At 46.0% G+C, this 21,832-nt stretch overlaps 1 protein-coding gene across 7 annotated transcripts in view; it reads left to right on the top strand.

The window, feature by feature from the left end:
- NUP62CL (nucleoporin 62 C-terminal like) overlaps positions 1-21,832 on the top strand; it is a 93,242-nt gene that overhangs the window by 43,511 nt on the left and 27,899 nt on the right. For all 7 annotated transcript variants that reach the window (XM_044305467.1, XM_044305468.1, XM_044305465.1 and 4 more), the window contains one exon: positions 11,427-11,561. In XM_044305467.1, the coding sequence (XP_044161402.1) occupies positions 11,427-11,561 (135 nt within the window). The remainder of the gene's footprint in view (positions 1-11,426; positions 11,562-21,832) is intronic.

Here is a 21,832-nt window from a genome sequence, read left to right as displayed (position 1 = left end):
TTTTTTCGGGATGAGATGACTTTTGATTGGTACTATTATAGAGTGCATATGACTTTTTGATCGCTTGCTATTAGTTTTTATTTTTTTAAAATTACGGTAGTCACCTGAGGGTTTAGGTCATGTGATATTTTTATAGAGCAGGTTATTACTGACGTGGCGATACCTAATATGTCAACTTTCTTTCATTTATGTAAGTTTTACACAATTATTGAATTTCTGAAACAAAAAAAATCATGTTTTAGCGTCTCCATAGTCTGAGAGCCATAGTTTTTTCAGTTTTTGGGTGATTGTCTTAAGTAGGGTATGATTTTTGCGGGATGAGATGACTGTTTGGCACTATTTTGGGGTGCATATCACTTTTTGATCGCTTGGTATTACACTTTTTGTGATGCAAGTTGACAAAGTTGCTTTTTTGACACCATTTTTATTAACTTAAAACTTTACGGTGGTCACATGAGGTCTTGGTTAGTGGTATTTTCATAGAGCAGGTTGTTACGGACGAGTCAATGCCCAATACGTATACTTATTATTTTTTTTAATTCTTTTTATTGAACACACAAAGTCAATTATGATGTCAATCTTTGTACAGATATCATGACACAATGTACATCAGTAATGTTGATAATGACACAAAAGTGACACGACTTTGCACAATAAAAGAATAAAGACAATAACACAATAAACTCCTATGCTGTATACAATCCTTTGCTTGTTCTTTCCTAGACAAGAGATATTTGCTCGGTCATGTAAATCTTCTAATACACCTCCCCTCATAGTTTCCAGTACTTTCACCTGCACCAACTATTTCCATATGTCAAGGTATTTCACACTTATCCAACTTGTTCCGCATTTAGTGCTTCAGTTAGTCTTCTAGCAGAATAAGCTGTCCTAGAGGACGCACACCACACTCCCCACACTTTTTGAAATTTGGGCGAGCAGCCCCTATTCTTATACACTATGTTTTCATATGGTATGACAGTGTTAACCAGTTGTTTCCACTGTGCAAGAGTGGGTGCCCTATCCCCCATCCATCTCATGGCTATTGCCTTACGTGCTAAAAATAATGTCTCTCAAAAAAATCCTAGTGTGGTGCGAATGTACATTTTCATCTAGTATTCCAAATATGCAAATTTTCGGGTCTAGTGAGAGTGCGATCCCTATAAGATCTGAGAGCAAGTTTGTAACTTCACCCCAAAATGTTTGTAAAACTGGGCACGCCCAGATGAGGTGCCAAAAATCAGCGCCCTCTGACGTGCACCTATGGCATTCAGAGTATGTACGTCTGCCTATTCTGAATAGTCTGGACGGAGTCAAGTAACTTTGGTGTATTATACACACTTGAATAAATTTGTTATTTATGGCCGGCGACACTAATGTGGGGGATTCCAGCACATCCTCTATTTCTTCTTTGGACAAGTCAGGAATCATAGCTTTCCATTTATCTAAAGCTAACATAGGGGTTCCTTTCAACTTGACATCTAAGAGGTGAGTGTATAATGCTGAGATGAAGCCGCGTGGCCCTTGCGAACGTATAATACCTATCATTGGAAAAGAGGAGAAGAGGACTGGGCTGTTCCGATAATGTGTCTGTAGGGCATGTCTCAACTGCAGGAATCTAAAAAATGCCTGTCTCGGTAACTCATATTTACGGCTCATAGATTCAAAATCATTGAAAGCATTATCAGTATACAAGTCTCCCATTGTGATAACCCCATGTTCCTTCCAGAATGTTTTGCCTTGTAGTGTCAACAAATCAGGGAACATAGGGTTATCCCAAACTGGGGTCTCCAACAGTTCCGTTTCCACATTGTGCAAACGCCTGCAGGCTGTCCACACCTGGACTGCCACCCTGTGAATCGGTAATAATTTGCGAGGAAACAATTTCGGTTGTTCCAGAACCGGCCATAGGTTAGCGAGGCCCAGAAACTCGGCCAATTGTTTCTCCTGTCTACAGAGAGGACCTTCCGGATTCAGCCATGACTTAATATTCCTCAGTTGCCCTGCAAGGTAGTACAAGTAAATATCTGGTAGAGACATACCTCCTTCTTTTTTAAAGCGGGTTAGATTCCCCATTGACAGCTTGGGTCTATTAGCTCCCCATATAAAGGGTGAAAGTAAAGAGTTAATTTTTAGGAAAACAGCCTTCGGGACTAAATATGGAGCATGCTGCAGAATGTACAGACACTTTGGCAGAATGATCAGCTTTATCAGATTTATTCTCCCTGAAACTGATAAAGGCAAGCCTTGCCATACCCTGCATTTTTCTTTGCAATATGTTATAAGCGGCTGAATATTTAGATCATGATAGGATATGACATCCTTCGTTATATATATACCTAGGTATTTATAGCTACTAACAATGGGTAATTCCCCTCGGGCAACGCCACCATCCATTTGGTACAGTGGACACAGAGTCGATTTGGACCAGTTTATTCTCAATCCTGAAAACTGGCTGAATTGTTCTATAATAGCAATTGCCCTAGGGAGTGTGGACTCAGTCTGTGACATGAAGAGTACCATGTCATCAGCGTAGAGGCCCACTCTATCTTCTTGTTCCCCTATACGGGTGCCCTGAAACTGTGAGTCTGCCCTAATTCGTATAGCTAATGGTTCTATGGCTAAAGCGAACAATAAAGGTGACAGAGGACATCCCTGCCTTGTACCTCGCCCTAGACTAAACCTCTCTGAGAGCATCCCATTCACCAATATGTCCGCCCTTGGGTCTTTATATAGCAATTCCAGCCACTTCCGATATCTAGGGCCAAATCCAAATTTTTTGAGAATCTGGAATAGATAGGGCCATTCATCAGAGTCGAATGCCTTTGCTGTGTCTAAAGACGCCAAGGCCCACTCCTCCTGTCTCTGGAGCCCAATCTGGGTCACCACTTGTACCCTCCTAATATTATCAGTGGTGGATCTGCCTGGTAAGAATCCGGATTGATCTGAATGCACCAAGGTGCAGGCCACTTTCCCAAGTCGTATGGCTAAGATCTTTGCTATAATCTTATAATCTATATTCAATAGAGATATCGGACGATATGATCCACATTCATCCGCATCCTTCCCCGGTTTCAAAAGTACTACAATAGTTGCGTCATACATAGACGGTGGAAAACAACCATCCCTAAATGCCTCATTATACATACGCAACAACAACGGGTTGATATGGGAAGCGTACTTAATATAAACTTCTAGAGGAAGTCCATCAGGACCTGATGCTTTCCCCCTGGCCAGCTGTGCTATGGCTTCCTGCATCTCCAGGGTGGTTATAGGAACCTCCAGGCTCTCCATTGCCTCCTGCGACAAAGTAGGGAATTCCAGATCCTCGAACGCATGACATCTTCAATCTCATAGTTCACCCTAGTTTCATACAGATCTTTATAGTACTCCTGAAATCTGTTTGCTATAAATTCCGGTTCAGAGAGTATCCGTCCATCTATTGCTTTTATCCTCAGCACCGCAGGGGAGGTTTGATTTTGCCTAACTATGTGGGCCAAAAGCTTACTAGACTGGTTCCCCATCTCAAAGTATGTTTGTTTGGTGAAGAACATTTTCCTTTGAGCTTTCTCCTTAAGTAAGGTTAAATACTGCCTTCCTGTCGTCAGCCAAGCCTCTCGATTTGCATCACTGGGATCAGCTATATATGCTGTTTCCAACCTTGAGCACTCTGCTGCCATTCCTTCCTCCTGTCTAGCTGCCGTTTTTTTAATATATGATATAGAGGAACGCAGGCATCCTCTAAGGTATGCCTTCATAGTTTCCCACAGCAACGTATTATTTGTTTCTTCCTCATGGCCTTCCAAAAAAAACGTCAACTGATCAGGAATGCGATCAGACGGTCCAAAAAGGGTCAACCAGAAGGGGTTAATCCGTGTTGAGAGTCTGATCACCCCCCCATCTAAAATCAGCTGCAGTTGCACTGGTGCGTGATCTGATACACCTCTAGACCCGTACTCCACATTATATGCCAAAGAGCACATATGAATGTTACCCAGGGCGAAATCTATTCGTGACAGCGCGTTGTGACTAGCTGAATGACAGGAATACTGCCTAACATCCGGATGTTTAAGGCGCCACATATCAGACCAACCCACCTCCTCTACCAGCTCTGCAAGTGGCGTCTTATTATGAAGCTGATTATCCACTGACCCCGCCTGGTGATACCTATCCAGTTCCCTATCTAAAGTCATGTTAAAGTCTCCGAGACTTATTATACGGGCTGTTGGGTAAGAGGCTGCGAAGCTCACAGCTTGTTGTACCACTTGCATGGAGAAAGGCGGTGGAATGTATATACCTAGTATTACATACAACGTGCAATTTATATATGCCGCCACAAACACATATCTCCCTGCTGAGTCTATCTGATACCGTTCCATTTCCCACCTAAGGGATTTATGCACCCGTATTGATACTCCTCTGGACAGATTTGTGTGGCATGAATGTTGTGCCCACTGTACCCACGGCTTCTGCAACCTCCCCGCATTCCCGGCTGTCAAGTGAGTCTCCTGCAAGCATAAAATATGGGGATTGAATCTCCTGACAGCCGAGAATACCATGGTACGTTTCCTTGTCGTTCCCAGTCCCCTTACATTCCAAGACATTATACGTAATTCTGACATAGTGGTTTGTTCGCAAGGACCTCATGCAACTCCCGTCTTCCTCTCCTTGTTACCTCATGATTGATACAGCATATAACATACATAACTTGAACCGTCTGGCTGTTCCTGCCATAATCTGCGAGTGCTCGCATGATGTAACTGCGAATCGTACCTTGCACTCTCGGTGTATATGCCACTTTTGTTAGGTGGCACTACACATAAACGGGGTGTGCATTTGGTAAATCACCAATCGCACTAAAGATCTTATAACTGATACGAGGAATAAAAAGAAAACTATAACCAAAACATGAGCTCACTCCCTAACTTCTAACAGAGAGCCGACTCAGGACTTGGGACGTTGAAGCAACAGGGGATTCCAACCCTTCCCCGGTGTTTCTCAGCCTGTTCTGTGTTTCAATATAACCTCTAAATTAACAGTACTATTCAGTACACTCCCTTCCTGTCACCTCTGCACTGATCCCGCACAGATATAACATGAACATGAATAGTAACAGAGCTTAAACATTATGACAGGGTCCAGATATATCTTAATTTCCCACAGGCCAACTAAATATTCATATAGAACTTTACCACAGACAAGGTACTCAAGTCCCCGACTCTCCTTGCTATGCCGTCAGCAAAACTGAAATATTCGCATCTTCATTTTGGGGCCCCTGCATTTCTCCCCCTACCATCCAGCCAAGCAGTGGCCTCTTCAGGGTTATTGAAAAAACAGCTCACTTCTCCATCCACTACTCTCAAACGGGCCGGGTACACCATGGAGTAGGGCAGATTCTTCTCTCTCAGCCTCCTTTTCACTGTGCTAAATGTCGCTCTCCTCTTCTGTAGTTCAGACGAGAAGTCCGGAAAAATCATGATGGTGCTGTTCTCATATTTGAGCTCCCGCCTGGTGCGCGCCATTTGTAGCACATGATCTCTATCCATCGAGTTCAGGAGTCTTGCTAGTAGCGGTCTCGGTGGATTCCCTGGTGGAAAGGGCTTGGCGGGTACTCGGTGTGCGCGTTCTATTATAAACGCTGCTGAGAAGGACGCCTCTGTAAAGGAGCTGCGCAGCCATGTGGTGACGAACTCGCACGGATTATTGCCCTCAGCTTTTTCAGGCATTCCAATTATCCGCAAGTTATTACGGCGCGTGCGGTTTTCATAGTCGTCACACTTTTGTTGCCAGAAGCTGATCTTTTGCTCCAGCTCCTGTACTTTCGTAGGCAACGGCTGCAAGCGGTCCTCCACATCAGAGATCCTGGTCTCGGTTTCTTTCACCCGTTCCCGAATAGCCTGCATATCGTGGCGAAGTAGGCCTATGTCTACCTTCACTTCTTCCAGCTTCCCCACCATCGATGTGCGACAGGTAGATATTGCGTGCAGTAGCTGTTCGGTAACTTGCTTTAAGGATGGTTCGGCGGCCGCTTGCTCCGCTCCCACATGCGCAGGATCCTCCGCTATCTCTGCTGGTGGTGAGGCACGTGAGCCCGCGCCATCTTGGTCGTCCACGCGGGCAAACTCCCGGAGCCTTTCCGTAGCGGACTGCGCTTTGTTACGTGACATGCTTATACTGCAGGACTTCCCCGATCTCCTGCCGGTTCTGGAGGTAATTTTTGCGGCGGTAAGTGTCAGGATAACGTAGAAGTTAGGGATATAGGCTCGGAGCTCTCCTACATGCGTCCTCTCATATCGGCTTCCGGCCACGCCCTACGTATACTTATTTACTTAAGTTTTACACAATAACAGCATTTTTTAAACAAAAAAAAATGTTTTAGCGTCTCCATATTCTGAGCCATAGTTTTATTTTTATTTTTTGGGTGATTGTCTTAGAGGCTCATTTTTTGCGGGATGAGGTTACGGTTAGATTGGTACTATTTTGGGGGGTATACTCCTTTTTTTGATCACTTGGTGTTGCACTTTTAGTGATGTATGGTGACCAAAAAATTGTTTGTTTAGCACAGTTTTTATTTTATTATTTTGACGGTGTTCATCTGAGGGGTTAGGTCATGTGTTATTTAAAAAATTCACGTTATTTTTAGTCCCACTCTGGGACGGACTATTGGCTGTAAGTGTAATACATTGTGTATTACACAAACAGCTTCCTGTCTGTGAGATTCAGGGTGCTGGATCTCACAGGCTCTTCCCTGGAAGGCAGCCATGCTGCCTTCCATGCCATCAGGTCCCCGTCACAGCAGCACAGGGACCCGATTGCAGCTCCGATTCCCGTGAAGACATCGCATGTGCCGCGGTCAGCACTGACCACGGCACATCAAGGGTTAATGTGCTAGCATTGGTGATTTCACCGATGCCTGCGCATGCAGCAGGGGTCCAGCCATCAGTGACTGTCGGACCCCTGCCGCGGATCGGCTGGGCGCATCTCCTGCACCCGCCTGATCACAGCATCTTACATGTACTGCGCTGGTTCTTAAAGGGAACCTGTCACCGGGATTTTATGTATAGAGCTGAGGACATGGGTTGCTAGATGGCCGCTAGCATATCCGCAATACCCACTCCCCATAGCTCTGTGTGCTTTTATTGTGTCAAAAAAACGATTTGATACATATGCAAATTAACCAGAGATGAGTCCTGTCCCTGACTCATCTCATGTACAGGACTCCTCTCAGGTTAATTTGCATATGTATCAAATCGTTTTTTTTACACAATAAAAGCACACAGAGCTATGGGGACTGGGTATTGCAGATGTGCTAGCGGCCATCTAGCAACCCATGTCCTCAGCTCTATACACAAAATCCCAGTGACAGGTTCCCTTTAAGTCACGGACATCTGCGCCGTACATGTACAGTGCGGGTCCTCTACGGGTTAAACACAATAAAAGCTGAATTGCTTTTTTTTCCCCCTCTGCCCTGCACACACAAATGACAAGTTATAAAAAAAAAATGTGTACTCCAAAATGGTACCATCAGCTATGGTACCAGATTTATTATGCAAAAAACAAGTTCCCCTAGACAGCTATTGCCCAGTGTACGCCAGACTATGATAACCAGGCATTCTGCTGAAAGCTGTGCCTAATTTATGACGAGGCGTACACCTCTTCACAAATTAGGTGCTGCATCTTGTCGTCCTTGTGCCTGAACTGAAATCTACGCCAGTGTCCTTCTATTGCATCAATCTGTAGTAAAATATAAATGTGGCTGGGTCTCCAGCCCTGACCACACCCAGCCTTCACTATGCCCTCTTTTTGGGAAAGTGGTTAGGCTGCTGGAGGAACAGCACTTGTGCAAAGTGGCAGATTTTAAATCATATTTTTATGTTTAACATATTTTGGTGATTGTTGTTTTTATTTCCTTTCAGTATCTATAGTAACATAGTTTGTTAGGTGGAAAAAATACATCCGTCCATCCAGTTCAGCCTATTATCATGCGAGATGATCCAGAGGGAGACAAAAAAATAAACATGAGGTAGAAGCCAATTTTCCTAACTTAATGGGAGAAAATTCCTTCCCGACTCCAATCAGGCAATCGGAATAACTCCCTGGATGAAGACCCTTTCTAGAAATCTAATAACCTGTAATAATAATAATAGACTCCCCAGAAATACATCCAGGCCCCTCTTGAATTCCTTTATTATACTCACCATCACCACCTCCTCAGGCAGAGAGTTCCATAGTCTCACTGCTCTTACCGTAAAGAATCCTTTTCTATGTTTGTGTAGACACCCTTTCCTCTAGAAGTAGAGGATGTCCCCTCGTCACAGTCCTGGGTATAAATAGATGATGGGAGAGATCTCTGTACTGCCCTGGATGTATTTATACATGCTTATTAGATCGCCCCTCAATCGTCTTTTTTTTTTTTAACTGAATAACCCTAATTTTAATCTTTCTCGGTACTGTAGTTCACCAATTCCAGTTGTTACTTTAGTTGCTGTCCTCACAAGAGCCCAAAACTGTACACAATAGCCCATGTGACTAGTGATCATGTGCATCTATGTGCTCATAGCCAAGATCTTCCAGGCCCTTTATGAGTTTAGTCAGTCTCTTCTGTTCTTTTTCTAACTCCTGGGGATCCTTTTTATAGACTAGTGTCCAGAACTGAACCGCGTATTCCAGGTAAGGCCGCACCAATGCTTTGTATAGTGGCATTATTACATCCTTGTCTCGCGAGTCCATGCCTTTTTAAATAAAAGACAAAATTTGGTTGACCTTTGAGGCAGCTGACTGGTATTGCGTGCTATTTAGTTTATGATCTACTAATACACCAGATCCTTTTCAACCAGTGACTCTCCCAGTTTTACCCCCCCCCAGGACATATGCTGTGTGCAGACTATTGGCCCCCAAGTGCATAACTTTATCTATATTGAACCTAATTTGCCAAGTGAAGGCCCAAACTGTTAGTTTGTTCAAGTCAGCTTGTAATTTATTAACATCTTCCATAGACTGTACTGTACTACAAAGTTTGGTGTCATCTGCAAAAATAGAAACGGAACTATCCATCCCATCATCTGTCAATAATGAATAAGTTTTATATAGCTGACCCAGCACAGAACCTTGGCATACACCACTTATAACCGGTGGCTATTCAGAGTAGGAAACGTTGACCACCTCTCTTTGGATACGATCGTGAAGACAATTTTCAATCCAATTCAATCTTCACTTTTAATTTGTTTAGCATATTAAGAACCATATCTACAGTCATCCAGTTAAGTAAGTTAAGTAAAAAAAAATAAAAAATGCAGTATGTTCTTTACCATCTTTCATGGAGGATTTGTCATTTAAAGGGAAGATGTCACCTCCAAAACACACATAAAACAGACATCATTACCTTACAGTAGCCCCCAGTGTGTTCACAATGATGTTTTTCATTCTTCCATCGGTTTCTCCATACTGTAAAAAAAACACATTTTTAATCACCCTTCTCGCTATCTTCAGAGTCAGCTTGAAGTCAAGGAGGCAATAGCCTCCTTGCTTCAAGTAAAAATAAGCCCACCCCTTACCCTTCGTCTTCACTTTGACATCCTGCGCAAGTCTCGCGCATGCCTTGTGCGCTCCATGTTACTGCGCGATCCCGGCTCCCGCAGTCAGCCGGCAGCTTTGTTCTCACTGCACATGCGCTGGCCATTTCAAGTGTGTGCGTGCGCTTGGCGTTTCTTTTGAGGTAATATTTGTGCCCCTGGATAATGTGTCTAAATAGTGTAATACATGATGCTGGTGAGGTCGGGGCGAAGCGTGACCACTGGCTTGCTTTCTCTTGCACCTGAAGCCAGCGCGCACACTTGAAATGGCTGACACATGCGCATTGAGAACAAAGCTGCCGGTTGACTGTGGCAGCCGGAGACTGGATTGCACATTAACATGGAGCTCATCTGGCATGCGCGAGACTTGCGCGATCCCAGCCTCTAGGCAGGATGTCATGTAAAGTGAAGGACGTTTTTAGGGGCGGGCTTATTTTTACTTGAAGGAAGGAGGCTGTTGCCTCCTTGACTTCAAGCTGACTCTCAAGATGGCAAGAAGGGTGATTAAAAATATTTTTTTTTTACAGTATGGAGCAACCGATGGAAGAATGAAAAACATTGTGATCACACTGGGGGCTACTGTAAGGTAATGTCTGTTTTATATGTGTTTTTGAGGTGACAGGTTCCAGTGTGAAAAACACTGACCTATTGAACACATAAAAACTGACATCCGTTTGATAAAAAAAATGCAAGAATTTACCAGATTTGCAGAATACACTGACTCAAATTGAAGGAATAAGTTAGTTTTCCACTGACAGAACTTGGCCGTTTGTTTACATGAACCTTTTAGTATGTTTTTATTTTCTGATACGTTCAGACATTGTTTCAGAGGCTCTGCTTGGGGCCACTAACAGAATTTGTCTTTTTGTGTCCCATTATAGTCTGCTAGGCTCCATTTCTTTCAATTATGTCCTGAATCCTCCTTTTCCATTATTTTTGTTCTTCTGCACCTATAATGGAGCAGAAGAACCGAAGCAAATGGTGCTGATGTGAACTCTGCTTAAGGCCTCTTTCACACTTGCGTTGTCCGGATCCGGCGTGTACTCCACTTGCCGGAATTACACGCTGGATCCGGAAAAAACGCAAGTGAACTGAAAGCATTTGAAGACGGATCCGTCTTCAAAATGCGTTCAGTGTTACTATGGCAGCCAGGACGCTATTAAAGTCCTGGTTGCCATAGTAGTAGTGGGGAGTGGGGGAGCGGTATACTAACAGTCCGTGCGGCTCCCGGGGCGCTCCAGAATGACGTCAGAGCGCCCCATGTGCATGGATGACGTGCCAGGCAATCACGTCATCCATGCGCGTGGGGCGCCCTGACGTCACTCTGGAGCGCCCCGGGAGCCGCACGGACTATAAGTATACTGCTCCCCACTACACTTTACCATGGCTGCCAGGACTTTAGCGTCCCGGCAGCCATGGTAACCATTTAGAAAAAGCTAAACGTCGGATCCAGCAATGCGCCGAAACGACGTTTAGCTTAAGGCCGGATCCGGATTAATGCCTTTCAATGGGCATTAATTCCGGATCCGGCCTTGCGGCAAGTCTTCAGGATTTTTGGCCGGCGCAAAAAGCACAGCATGCTGCGGTATTTTCTCCGGCCAAAAAACGTTCAGTTCCGGAACTGAAGACATCCTGATGCATCCTGAACGGATTTCTCTCCATTCAGAATGCATTAGGATAAAACTGATCAGGATTCTTCCGGCAAAGAGCCCCGACGACGGAACTCTATGCCGGAAGAAAAGAACGCAAGTGTGAAAGAGCCCGAAGAATGAGGTTTAGACGTTTACACGTTACTGTAAATTCTTTGGCATGGTGTTTTTCTTTTAAGGTTTTATAGACAGATTTTATTTTGTTTAGGTTGGATCAAGAATTGGACTTTATACTTTCTCAGCAGAAAGAGTTAGAGGACCTTTTAACACCATTGGAAGACTCGGTCAAGGAACAGAGTGGAACAATCTATCTACAACATGCAGATGAGGAGAGAGAAAAAACGTAAGTTATTAGGAAGCAGACTAAGGTCTCGTTTACACGAACGTGTGACGCCCATTCCGTGGGACAGGCTCATGGGGATCACAGACCCATTCACTTGGTGAGGCAAAAAGATAGAGCTTGCTATCTTTTTGCAGTGCGGAGGCACGAAACTGAACCCCAGAAGCACTCCGTAGTGCTTCCATAGTGTTCCGTTCTTCCATTCGCATCTCCGGATTTGCGGACTCATTGAAATGAATCGGTCCGCATCTGTGATGCGGAATGACAATAGTACGGTGCCCGTGTATTGTGGATCCTCAATACCGGAACGGGACACCAACGGTCGTGTGAATGAGCCCTAAGCCTGATATTTTCTTGACATGTAGTCAAGAAAAGAGTTATTTACTTCAACCTTTGAAGATACATTTTGGAAACTGTTGTTTTAACTTGGTAATGTGTGAGTTAAAGGAAACCTGTCACCATGATTTTGCGCATAGAGCTGGGGACATGGGCTGCTAGATGGCTGCTAGCACATCTGCAATACCCAGGTCCCATAGCTCTCTGCGCTTTTATTGTGTTAAAAAACAGTTTTGAGTGATATGCAAATTACCTGATATGAGTCCTGTATCCGGAGATGAGTCAAGCGGAAAGGAGCCCAGCACCGCACCGCGTCCTCCAAATCTCCTCCTTGCCGGATGACGTCACAGAGCTGGAGCCCCGAAATCTCACGATGCGTGAGCTAGCGCATGCGCAGTGTCGGCATCATGTTCATTCCCTGTACTGGCATCAGCACAGGGAACGAACTACGCATGCGCTAGCTCGCGCATCGCGAGATTTCGGGGCTCCAGCTCTGTGACGTCATCCGGCAAGGAGGAGATTTGGAGGAAGCGGGGCGGGGCTGGGCTCCTTTCCGCTGGACTCATCTCCGGATACAGGACTCGTATCAGGTAATTTGCATATCACTCAAAACTGTTTTTTAACACAATAAAAGCGCAGAGAGCTATGGGACCTGGGTACTGCAGATGTGCTAGCAGCCCATGTCCCCAGCTCTATGCGCAAAATCATGGTGACAGGTTTCCTTTAAGGGAAGAGCGCAAGAAGCCAGAATTCTACACATTTCTATCAGCATTAATATTTACCATAAGGCGCAACTCAGGATTAGGCAACAGAAAATAGAAAAATACAAATTATCTACCTTTCCTGGTTGTTTATTGAAGTGGAGGGGTCAAGGTTACTAACTTTGGGGTCCTGCATAGAGGGGGATTAATAGTTTCGGTCAGCTTTTGTTGACTTTAGTGTGTCATCTGCTGACCGTTGTAACAAACAGCAATGACACAAGTGGTCATTAAATGAATCCAAGTAACTGTTTCTCCGGTCATTGTTCCACAGTGCCATGCTTGCTCTGCTACATTTTTTTTTTTACATTATACATGATCATGACATTATACACACACAGCACTGCAGTATACACATTATACACACAGCTCTGTTGTATGCACACACAGCACTGCAGTACGCACGTTATACACACACAGCACTGCAGTACGCACGTTATACACACACAGCACTGCAGTACGCACGTTATACACACACAGCACTGCAGTACGCACGTTATACACACACAGCACTGCAGTACGCACGTTATACACACACAGCACTGCAGTACGCACGTTATACACACACAGCACTGCAGTACGCACGTTATACACACACAGCACTGCAGTACGCACGTTATACACACACAGCACTGCAGTACGCACGTTATACACACACAGCACTGCAGTACGCACGTTATACACACACAGCACTGCAGTACGCACGTTATACACACACAGCACTGCAGTACGCACGTTATACACACACAGCACTGCAGTACGCACGTTATACACACACAGCACTGCAGTACGCACGTTATACACACACAGCACTGCAGTATGCACGTTACACACACAGCACTGCAGTATGCACGTTATACACACACAGCACTGCAGTATGCACGTTATACACACACAGCACTGCAGTATGCACGTTATACACACACAGCACTGCAGTACGCACGTTATACACACACAGCACTGCAGTACGCACGTTATACACACAGCACTGCAGTATGCACGTTACACACACAGCACTGCAGTATGCACGTTACACACACAGCTCTGCGGTACGCACGTTATACACACACAGCTCTGCGGTACGCACGTTATACACACACAGCACTGCAGTACGCACGTTATACACACACAGCACTGCAGTATACACATTATACACACACAGCTCTGTTGTATGCACACACAGCACTGCAGTACGCACGTTATACACACACAGCACTGCAGTACGCACGTTATACACACACAGCACTGCAGTACGCACGTTATACACACACAGCACTGCAGTACGCACGTTATACACACACAGCACTGCAGTACGCACGTTATACACACACAGCACTGCAGTACGCACGTTATACACACACAGCACTGCAGTACGCACGTTATACACACACAGCACTGCAGTACGCACGTTATACACACACAGCACTGCAGTACGCACGTTATACACACACAGCACTGCAGTACGCACGTTATACACACACAGCACTGCAGTACGCACGTTATACACACACAGCACTGCAGTACGCACGTTATACACACTCAGCACTGCAGTACGCACGTTATACACACTCAGCACTGCAGTACGCACGTTACACACTCAGCACTGCAGTATGCACGTTATACACACTCAGCACTGCAGTACGCACGTTATACACACTCAGCACTGCAGTACGCACGTTATACACACTCAGCACTGCAGTACGCACGTTATACACACTCAGCACTGCAGTACGCACGTTATACACACTCAGCACTGCAGTACGCACGTTATACACACTCAGCACTGCAGTACGCACGTTACACACACAGCACTGCAGTATGCACGTTATACACACACAGCACTGCAGTATGCACGTTATACACACACAGCACTGCAGTATGCACGTTATACACACACAGCACTGCAGTACGCACGTTATACACACACAGCACTGCAGTACGCACGTTATACACACACAGCACTGCAGTATGCACGTTACACACACAGCACTGCAGTATGCACGTTACACACACAGCTCTGCGGTACGCACAGTAGGCACACACAGCTCTGCGGTACGCACGTTATACACACACAGCACTGCAGTACGCACGTTATACACACACAGCACTGCAGTATACACATTATACACACACAGCTCTGTTGTATGCACACACAGCACTGCAGTACGCACGTTATACACACTCAGCACTGCAGTACGCACGTTATACACACTCAGCACTGCAGTACGCACGTTATACACACACAGCACTGCAGTACGCACGTTATACACACACAGCACTGCAGTACGCACGTTATACACACACAGCACTGCAGTATGCACGTTATACATACACAGCACTGCAGTATGCACGTTATACACACACAGCACTGCAGTATGCACGTTATACACACACAGCACTGCAGTATGCACGTTATACACACACAGCACTGCAGTATGCACGTTACACACACAGCACTGCAGTACGCACGTTATACACACACAGCACTGCAGTATGCACGTTACACACACAGCACTGCAGTATGCACGTTACACACACACAGCACTGCAGTATGCACGTTACACACACAGCACTGCAGTATGCACGTTACACACACAGCACTGCGGTATGCACGTTACACACACAGCTCTGCGGTACGCACAGTAGGCACACACAGCTCTGCGGTACGCACAGTAGGCACACACAGCTCTGCGGTACGCACAGTATGCACACACAGCTCTGCGGTACGCACAGTATGCACACACAGCTCTGCGGTACGCACAGTATGCACACACAGCTCTGCGGTACGCACAGTATGCACACACAGCTCTGCGGTACGCACAGTATGCACACACAGCTCTGCGGTACGCACAGTATGCACACACAGCTCTGCGGTACGCACAGTATGCACACACAGCTCTGCGGTACGCACAGTATGCACACACAGCTCTGCGGTACGCACAGTATGCACACACAGCTCTGCGGTACGCACAGTATGCACACACAGCTCTGCGGTACGCACAGTAGGCACACACAGCTCTGCGGTACGCACAGTAGGCACACACAGCTCTGCGGTACGCACAGTAGGCACACACAGCTCTGCGGTACGCACAGTAGGCACACACAGCTCTGCGGTACGCACAGTAGGCACACACAGCTCTGCGGTACGCACAGTAGGCACACACAGCTCTGCGGTACGCACAGTAGGCACACACAGCTCTGCGGTACGCACAGTAGGCACACACAGCTCTGCGGTACGCACAGTAGGCACACACAGCTCTGCGGTACGCACAGTAGGCACACACAGCTCTGCGGTACGCACAGTAGGCACACACAGCTCTGCGGTACGCACAGTAGGCACACACAGCTCTGCGGTACGCACAGTAGGCACACACAGCTCTGCGGTACGCACAGTAGGCACACACAGCTCTGCGGTACGCACAGTAGGCACACACAGCTCTGCGGTACGCACAGTAGGCACACACAGCTCTGCGGTACGCACAGTAGGCACACACAGCTCTGCGGTACGCACAGTAGGCACACACAGCTCTGCGGTACGCACAGTAGGCACACACAGCTCTGCGGTACGCACAGTAGGCACACACAGCTCTGCGGTACGCACAGTAGGCACACACAGCTCTGCGGTACGCACAGTAGGCACACACAGCTCTGCGGTACGCACAGTAGGCACACACAGCTCTGCGGTACGCACAGTAGGCACACACAGCTCTGCGGTACGCACAGTAGGCACACACAGCTCTGCGGTACGCACAGTAGGCACACACAGCTCTGCGGTACGCACAGTAGGCACACACAGCTCTGCGGTACGCACAGTAGGCACACACAGCTCTGCGGTACGCACAGTAGGCACACACAGCTCTGCGGTACGCACAGTAGGCACACACAGCTCTGCGGTACGCACAGTAGGCACACACAGCTCTGCGGTACGCACAGTAGGCACACACAGCTCTGCGGTACGCACAGTAGGCACACACAGCTCTGCGGTACGCACAGTAGGCACACACAGCTCTGCGGTACGCACAGTAGGCACACACAGCTCTGCGGTACGCACAGTAGGCACACACAGCTCTGCGGTACGCACAGTAGGCACACACAGCTCTGCGGTACGCACAGTAGGCACACACAGCTCTGCGGTACGCACAGTATGCACACACAGCTCTGCGGTACGCACAGTATGCACACACAGCTCTGCGGTACGCACAGTATGCACACACAGCTCTGCATAATCTTCCTGGTTTGTCCCCCCACAATCATGACCTCATCAAATTTCCTTTAGCTGCATTTAATAGGAGTGATCACATAGATCGATGTCGGGCAGGGAGAGAGAGAAAATTGCAGACGCACACTCACTGATCAGGCAAAGAGTGGCATCAGTACTCTGCCAGTTCATTATTGAATCAGGAGTTTTGGCACTGCAGGACCACTTTGGCTGCAGACTAGAAGACCTAGTTCACACTTCAGTGGTTTAGTTAGTGATTTCCATCAGTGATTGTGAGCCAAAACCGGGAGGGAGGCTACACACTAATGTAAGGTACAAAGATTTGCACCTGTTCTCTGTTTTTGACCCGTTCTAGGCCTGAGCACACAGCTACTACAGCCACAATGATTTTGCTACTGAGAGCAAAAAATTGATTTATAGTAAAATGAGCGCGCTGATTTCAAATATGAACTCTGAATTTTCCTGACACGTCTAGATTTTAACCCCTTAACCTTTTGGTGACACATGACGTACCAGTATGTCATGATGCGCTGGTACTTAACCCCTTAGTGACCAAGCACATTTTTAAAAAAATTGCATTCCAAGAACTAGAACTTTTTTGTTTTTTCATAAATGTACTTGTATGAGGTGGTGGTTCTGTTAGGTTTAGGGCAAAGTCCGCGAACACCCCAAACCAGTAGGAGCAGCTCTGGGGCTCATACTAGTTTTCCGGCCCACCAGATAAGTCCACCTGAGCCCCTTACTGGTGAACTTGCATGGTGTACCCACAGTGGGCTTCACTGAATGACTATTTTAGTCTTTTATTTTTCAGTGACCACTTTGTGACTCTGATGGTGGAGCAAACAAACTTGTACGCCCAACAGTTCATTGCTCAACACCCGGGCTCCTTTTTGGCTAGGGCAAGTGGCTGGACTCCGGTCAGTGCAGCCGAGATGTGGATGTTTTGGAGCCTCATGCTGCACCTAGTGAAAAAGTCAAAAAACCCAGTTTCAGGCTGTACTGGAGTGGGGAAGTTCTCGCTGGGACACGCTCCAGTTTTGAGGCCATTCAGAAATGCCTGTATTATGCAGATGATTGCATACATTTTACCTTTCAGATGCCGTGGTCAAATGTGACCACGGCATCTGCGCAAACCGGAAGTCACACGCTTCCGGTCCGGTAACAGCGGAGAGCCTGTTACTCTGCGCTAATTGACCGGAGCCTCAAGCAGGCATCAGTGTCCATTAGATGTATATATCAATACAAGCCACCAGGTGGCAGGCATGTAGTGGTATAGTGCAAAAGAAGTCTTTACTGATGAATATTTACCCACCAATAATGACTACGGAAAAACAAATGATTGCTAGTTATTGTCAACCAAAGTAAAAAATAAAGTAAAAAAGTCTGCCAATTTGCCATTTTTTTGTCATTTCAGCTACTCAATATTTTTTTTTATAAAAAGTGATCAAAAAGTCGCACACACTTAAAATGGTATCACTGAAGAGAACAGATTGTCCCGCAAAAAATGAGCCATCATACAGCCCCGTACACACAAATACAAAAAAGTTATAGGGGTCAGAATATAGTTCTGAAAAAAAAAAAAATCCTCCAAAGGTTTAAAAAAAAATTTCAGTATTTAAAACGCAAGAAAAATTAAACAAGTGTGGTATCATTGGAACCGCACTGACCTGGAAAATGAAGATAACGGGTCATTTTTACTACATAGTGTACAGTGTAAAAAAAAATTATATATTTTTTTTATCAGAATTGTGTTTTTTTACCAATTCTACCCCATTTGGAGTTTCCCGCTCCCTACTACATGGTATGCAACCGTAAATGGTGCCATTAAAAAGGACATCTTGTCCCGCAAAAAATAATCCCTCATAAAGCGTGAATGGAAAAATAAAAAAGTTAGGACTATGGGAAGGCGAGTTGGGAAAACAAAAACTCAAAAATGGAAAATCCCAGGGTCCTTAAGGGGTTAATGCAATGCCTTTTAATTTGCATTACTAAAATAAATGGACTTTTGCACGATATAAAATTTTCAAATATTCGCACTCTGTTCTGATTTGCTTTGAGTAGGGTTCCCGCCCCAAGTATAAATGAAGAAAGACTCCAGCGTAATTTGGATTAAATTGATTTCTTTTTATTGTATGGTTACTGCAGCTTTAAATGTTACGTTTCGGCCATGTGGCCTTCTTCAGACTGAGGCCTCTTTCACACGGGCGTCTTATTTTTGGCCCGGATAAAAGGCGGGTGCGTTGTGGGAAAATGCAAAATTTTTCCGTGTGAGTGCAAAACATTGTAATGCGTTTTGCACTCGCGTGAGAAAAATCGCGCATGTTTGGTACCCAAACCCGAACTTCTTCACAGAAGTTCGGGCTTGGGATTGATGTTCTGAAGATTGTATTATTTCCCCTTATAACATGGTTATAAGGGAAAATAATAGCATTCTGAATACAGAATGCATAGTATAATAGCGCTGGAGGGGTTAAAAAAAAATAAGTTAACTCACCTTCTCCTCTTGATCGCGTAGTTTACTTCAACGATGTGGGCTAAATGACCTGTGGTGACGTCAGATCACATGCTCAAATCACATGGTCCATCACCATGGTGATGGAGCATGTGATCTGACGTCACCACAGGTCCTTTAGCCCACCACAGGTCCTTTAGTGAATAGACTGTCACCTAGCAACCATGCGTGAAAATCGCACCGCATCCGCACTTGCTTGCGATTTTCACGCAACCCAATTCATTTCTATGGGGCCTGCGTTACGTGAAAAACACAGATTATAGAACATGCTGCGATTTTTCACCGCTCATGTGCACAGCCTCATATAAATAAATGGGTCAGGATTCAGTGCGGGTGCAAACGTTCAACTCGCGCATCGCACCCGCGCGGTAATCTCGCCCCTGTGAAAGGGGCCTAATGCCGCTGGTGATAAGGAGAGATCAAGCGCAATGTAGGGTGAATTTGCGGAGATACTGCTAGTGAAGACAGCGGGATCTATCTATCTATCTATCTATCTATCTATCTCTCTATCTATCTCCTTTGCTCCCGTATAAGGCAGTTCCCGATGCCGTGCAAGGCATTGGGCAGTCTCTGCACGGCATCGGGCTGCCTTCTAAGACAGAGTCCCCGCCACAGCAGAGTGGTGACTCGATGGGCTCCCTCAAGCACAAACCCCTTTTATGCCACGGTCACAGGACCTCCATCGGGATTGACCCAGGGTGTCTGCTGATTGATTTCAGCAGGCACCCAGCTCCAATCACCGCCCGCCACGCGGCAGTGATCAGAAATACACAGGGCGTACAGGTACGCCCTGTGTCCGTAAGAGGTTATTTGGATCTTGAAGATCCAGTGGGCCTGAAGGCTATACAGTGCATTGCAATAGTCACCTATTGCAATTCTCTGTATTACATTTACACTAAGGCTGATCAGACCCTCAGGGTCTGATTAGCCTTAGTTACATGGTAACCTGGATGCCTTTGTATGGCGTCCGGTTGCCATGGCAATCATTGGGCTGCTGCCATCGCATCAATGGCGGCCCTATGGAACAGAGAGGGAGCCCTCCCTCTCAACCCCATGGATGCAGCGGGCTGCTACTGATCGCAGCATTTATGGCAGGGATGGCCAACCTGAGGCTCTCCAGATGTTGCAAAACTACAACTCCCAGCATGCCCAGACTGCCAACTGCTATCAGCCTACAGCCGGACATGGTGGGAATTGTAGTTTTACAACAGATGGAGAGCCACAGGTTGGCTATGCCTGATCTATGAGGTTAAATGGCTGAGATTTGTGATAGCAGAGTGTCCGCTGTAAGTTGCAGCTCACACTCTCTGCTGATTGCAGTGGCTCCATTCCTTAGCCGCTCTAATCTATGCCTACCCATAGGAACAGGCTGCAGGGGGACAATGGAGCTAATGGAGGCACAAAGGCAGCATCTGGGGAGCAGTGAAGGTATCAGGGGCACAGTGGGGGTCATTGCTGATTTCAGATCACAGCCTGAAACTGGCATTTTCTTTCTGGACCAATCAGTGGTCCCTTGCCAGCAAGCACTCCGATTGTTTAGTCTCTGCAGACTAACCAATCGGAGCACTTTAGAAAGCGCTTCCCAAGTGTCTCTGCTCTCGGGGAGAGCAGAGACTCTGGTGCTGTGACGCTTTATAGTGTCACAGCCCCAGATAGCAGATTGGACGTGACTGTACATCCAAATGCACTAAATTACGTCTATTATATTCCTCCTCCATACTACAAATCCTTCTGGACCTCACAAATTTAGGTATCCCTTAAAGTCTGAGGTGCATGATAACTATAACGCTGCAACAGATGGTTTTCAGCGGGTATTGTATACAAAGTAGTGACCGTAGTATTATTCTGTTTGATCAATCGGCAATCCAAATATTGCACAGTACAAGGACTATGGTTCACGAAAGTTATTGTTCAGTTCCCACCCAGAACATCACGTCATCCACAAACCACAGCAAGCTCCTGGACAGGGATTTAAACCTTGAATCAATTTTGTAGGATGATATGAAAAGTTTTTCATAACTGTGGGCCCCACAGATGAAACCTTACAACTGAAGCGGCATTTCTCTCTTAAAGACAACTGTAGGATCACCCAGCGAGTTGTGACAGGCTCCATGGATAGTTAAATATTGTTTATGGGTGGGAACTGAACAATTGTTTTATTTTTTATTTTTATACTGCTACATTCACATCTGCCTTTTCCTTTCTGGTTTTGAGATCCGACACAGGGTCTCAAAACCAGAGGACAACTCGTTAGTTTTGCCCCATTCATTGTCAATGGGGACAAAACTAAACAAACTAGAAAGAAGTGCACCAGAATACATTTTGTTCTGTTTTGTTGGGTTCCTATGTCGGTGCAAGCAGTGTTTTTGTGTGCGGCATGGGATACTGATCAAGACAGATCCGTCATGAATCGCAATGTAAGTCTATGGTGATTTTCCTTTTTTTTTTT

This window comes from Bufo gargarizans, chromosome 9 (assembly GCF_014858855.1).
Source record: "Bufo gargarizans isolate SCDJY-AF-19 chromosome 9, ASM1485885v1, whole genome shotgun sequence".
In the NCBI taxonomy this organism is placed as follows: domain Eukaryota; kingdom Metazoa; phylum Chordata; class Amphibia; order Anura; family Bufonidae; genus Bufo; species Bufo gargarizans.
This window is presented reverse-complemented; position numbering and strand designations above follow the sequence as displayed.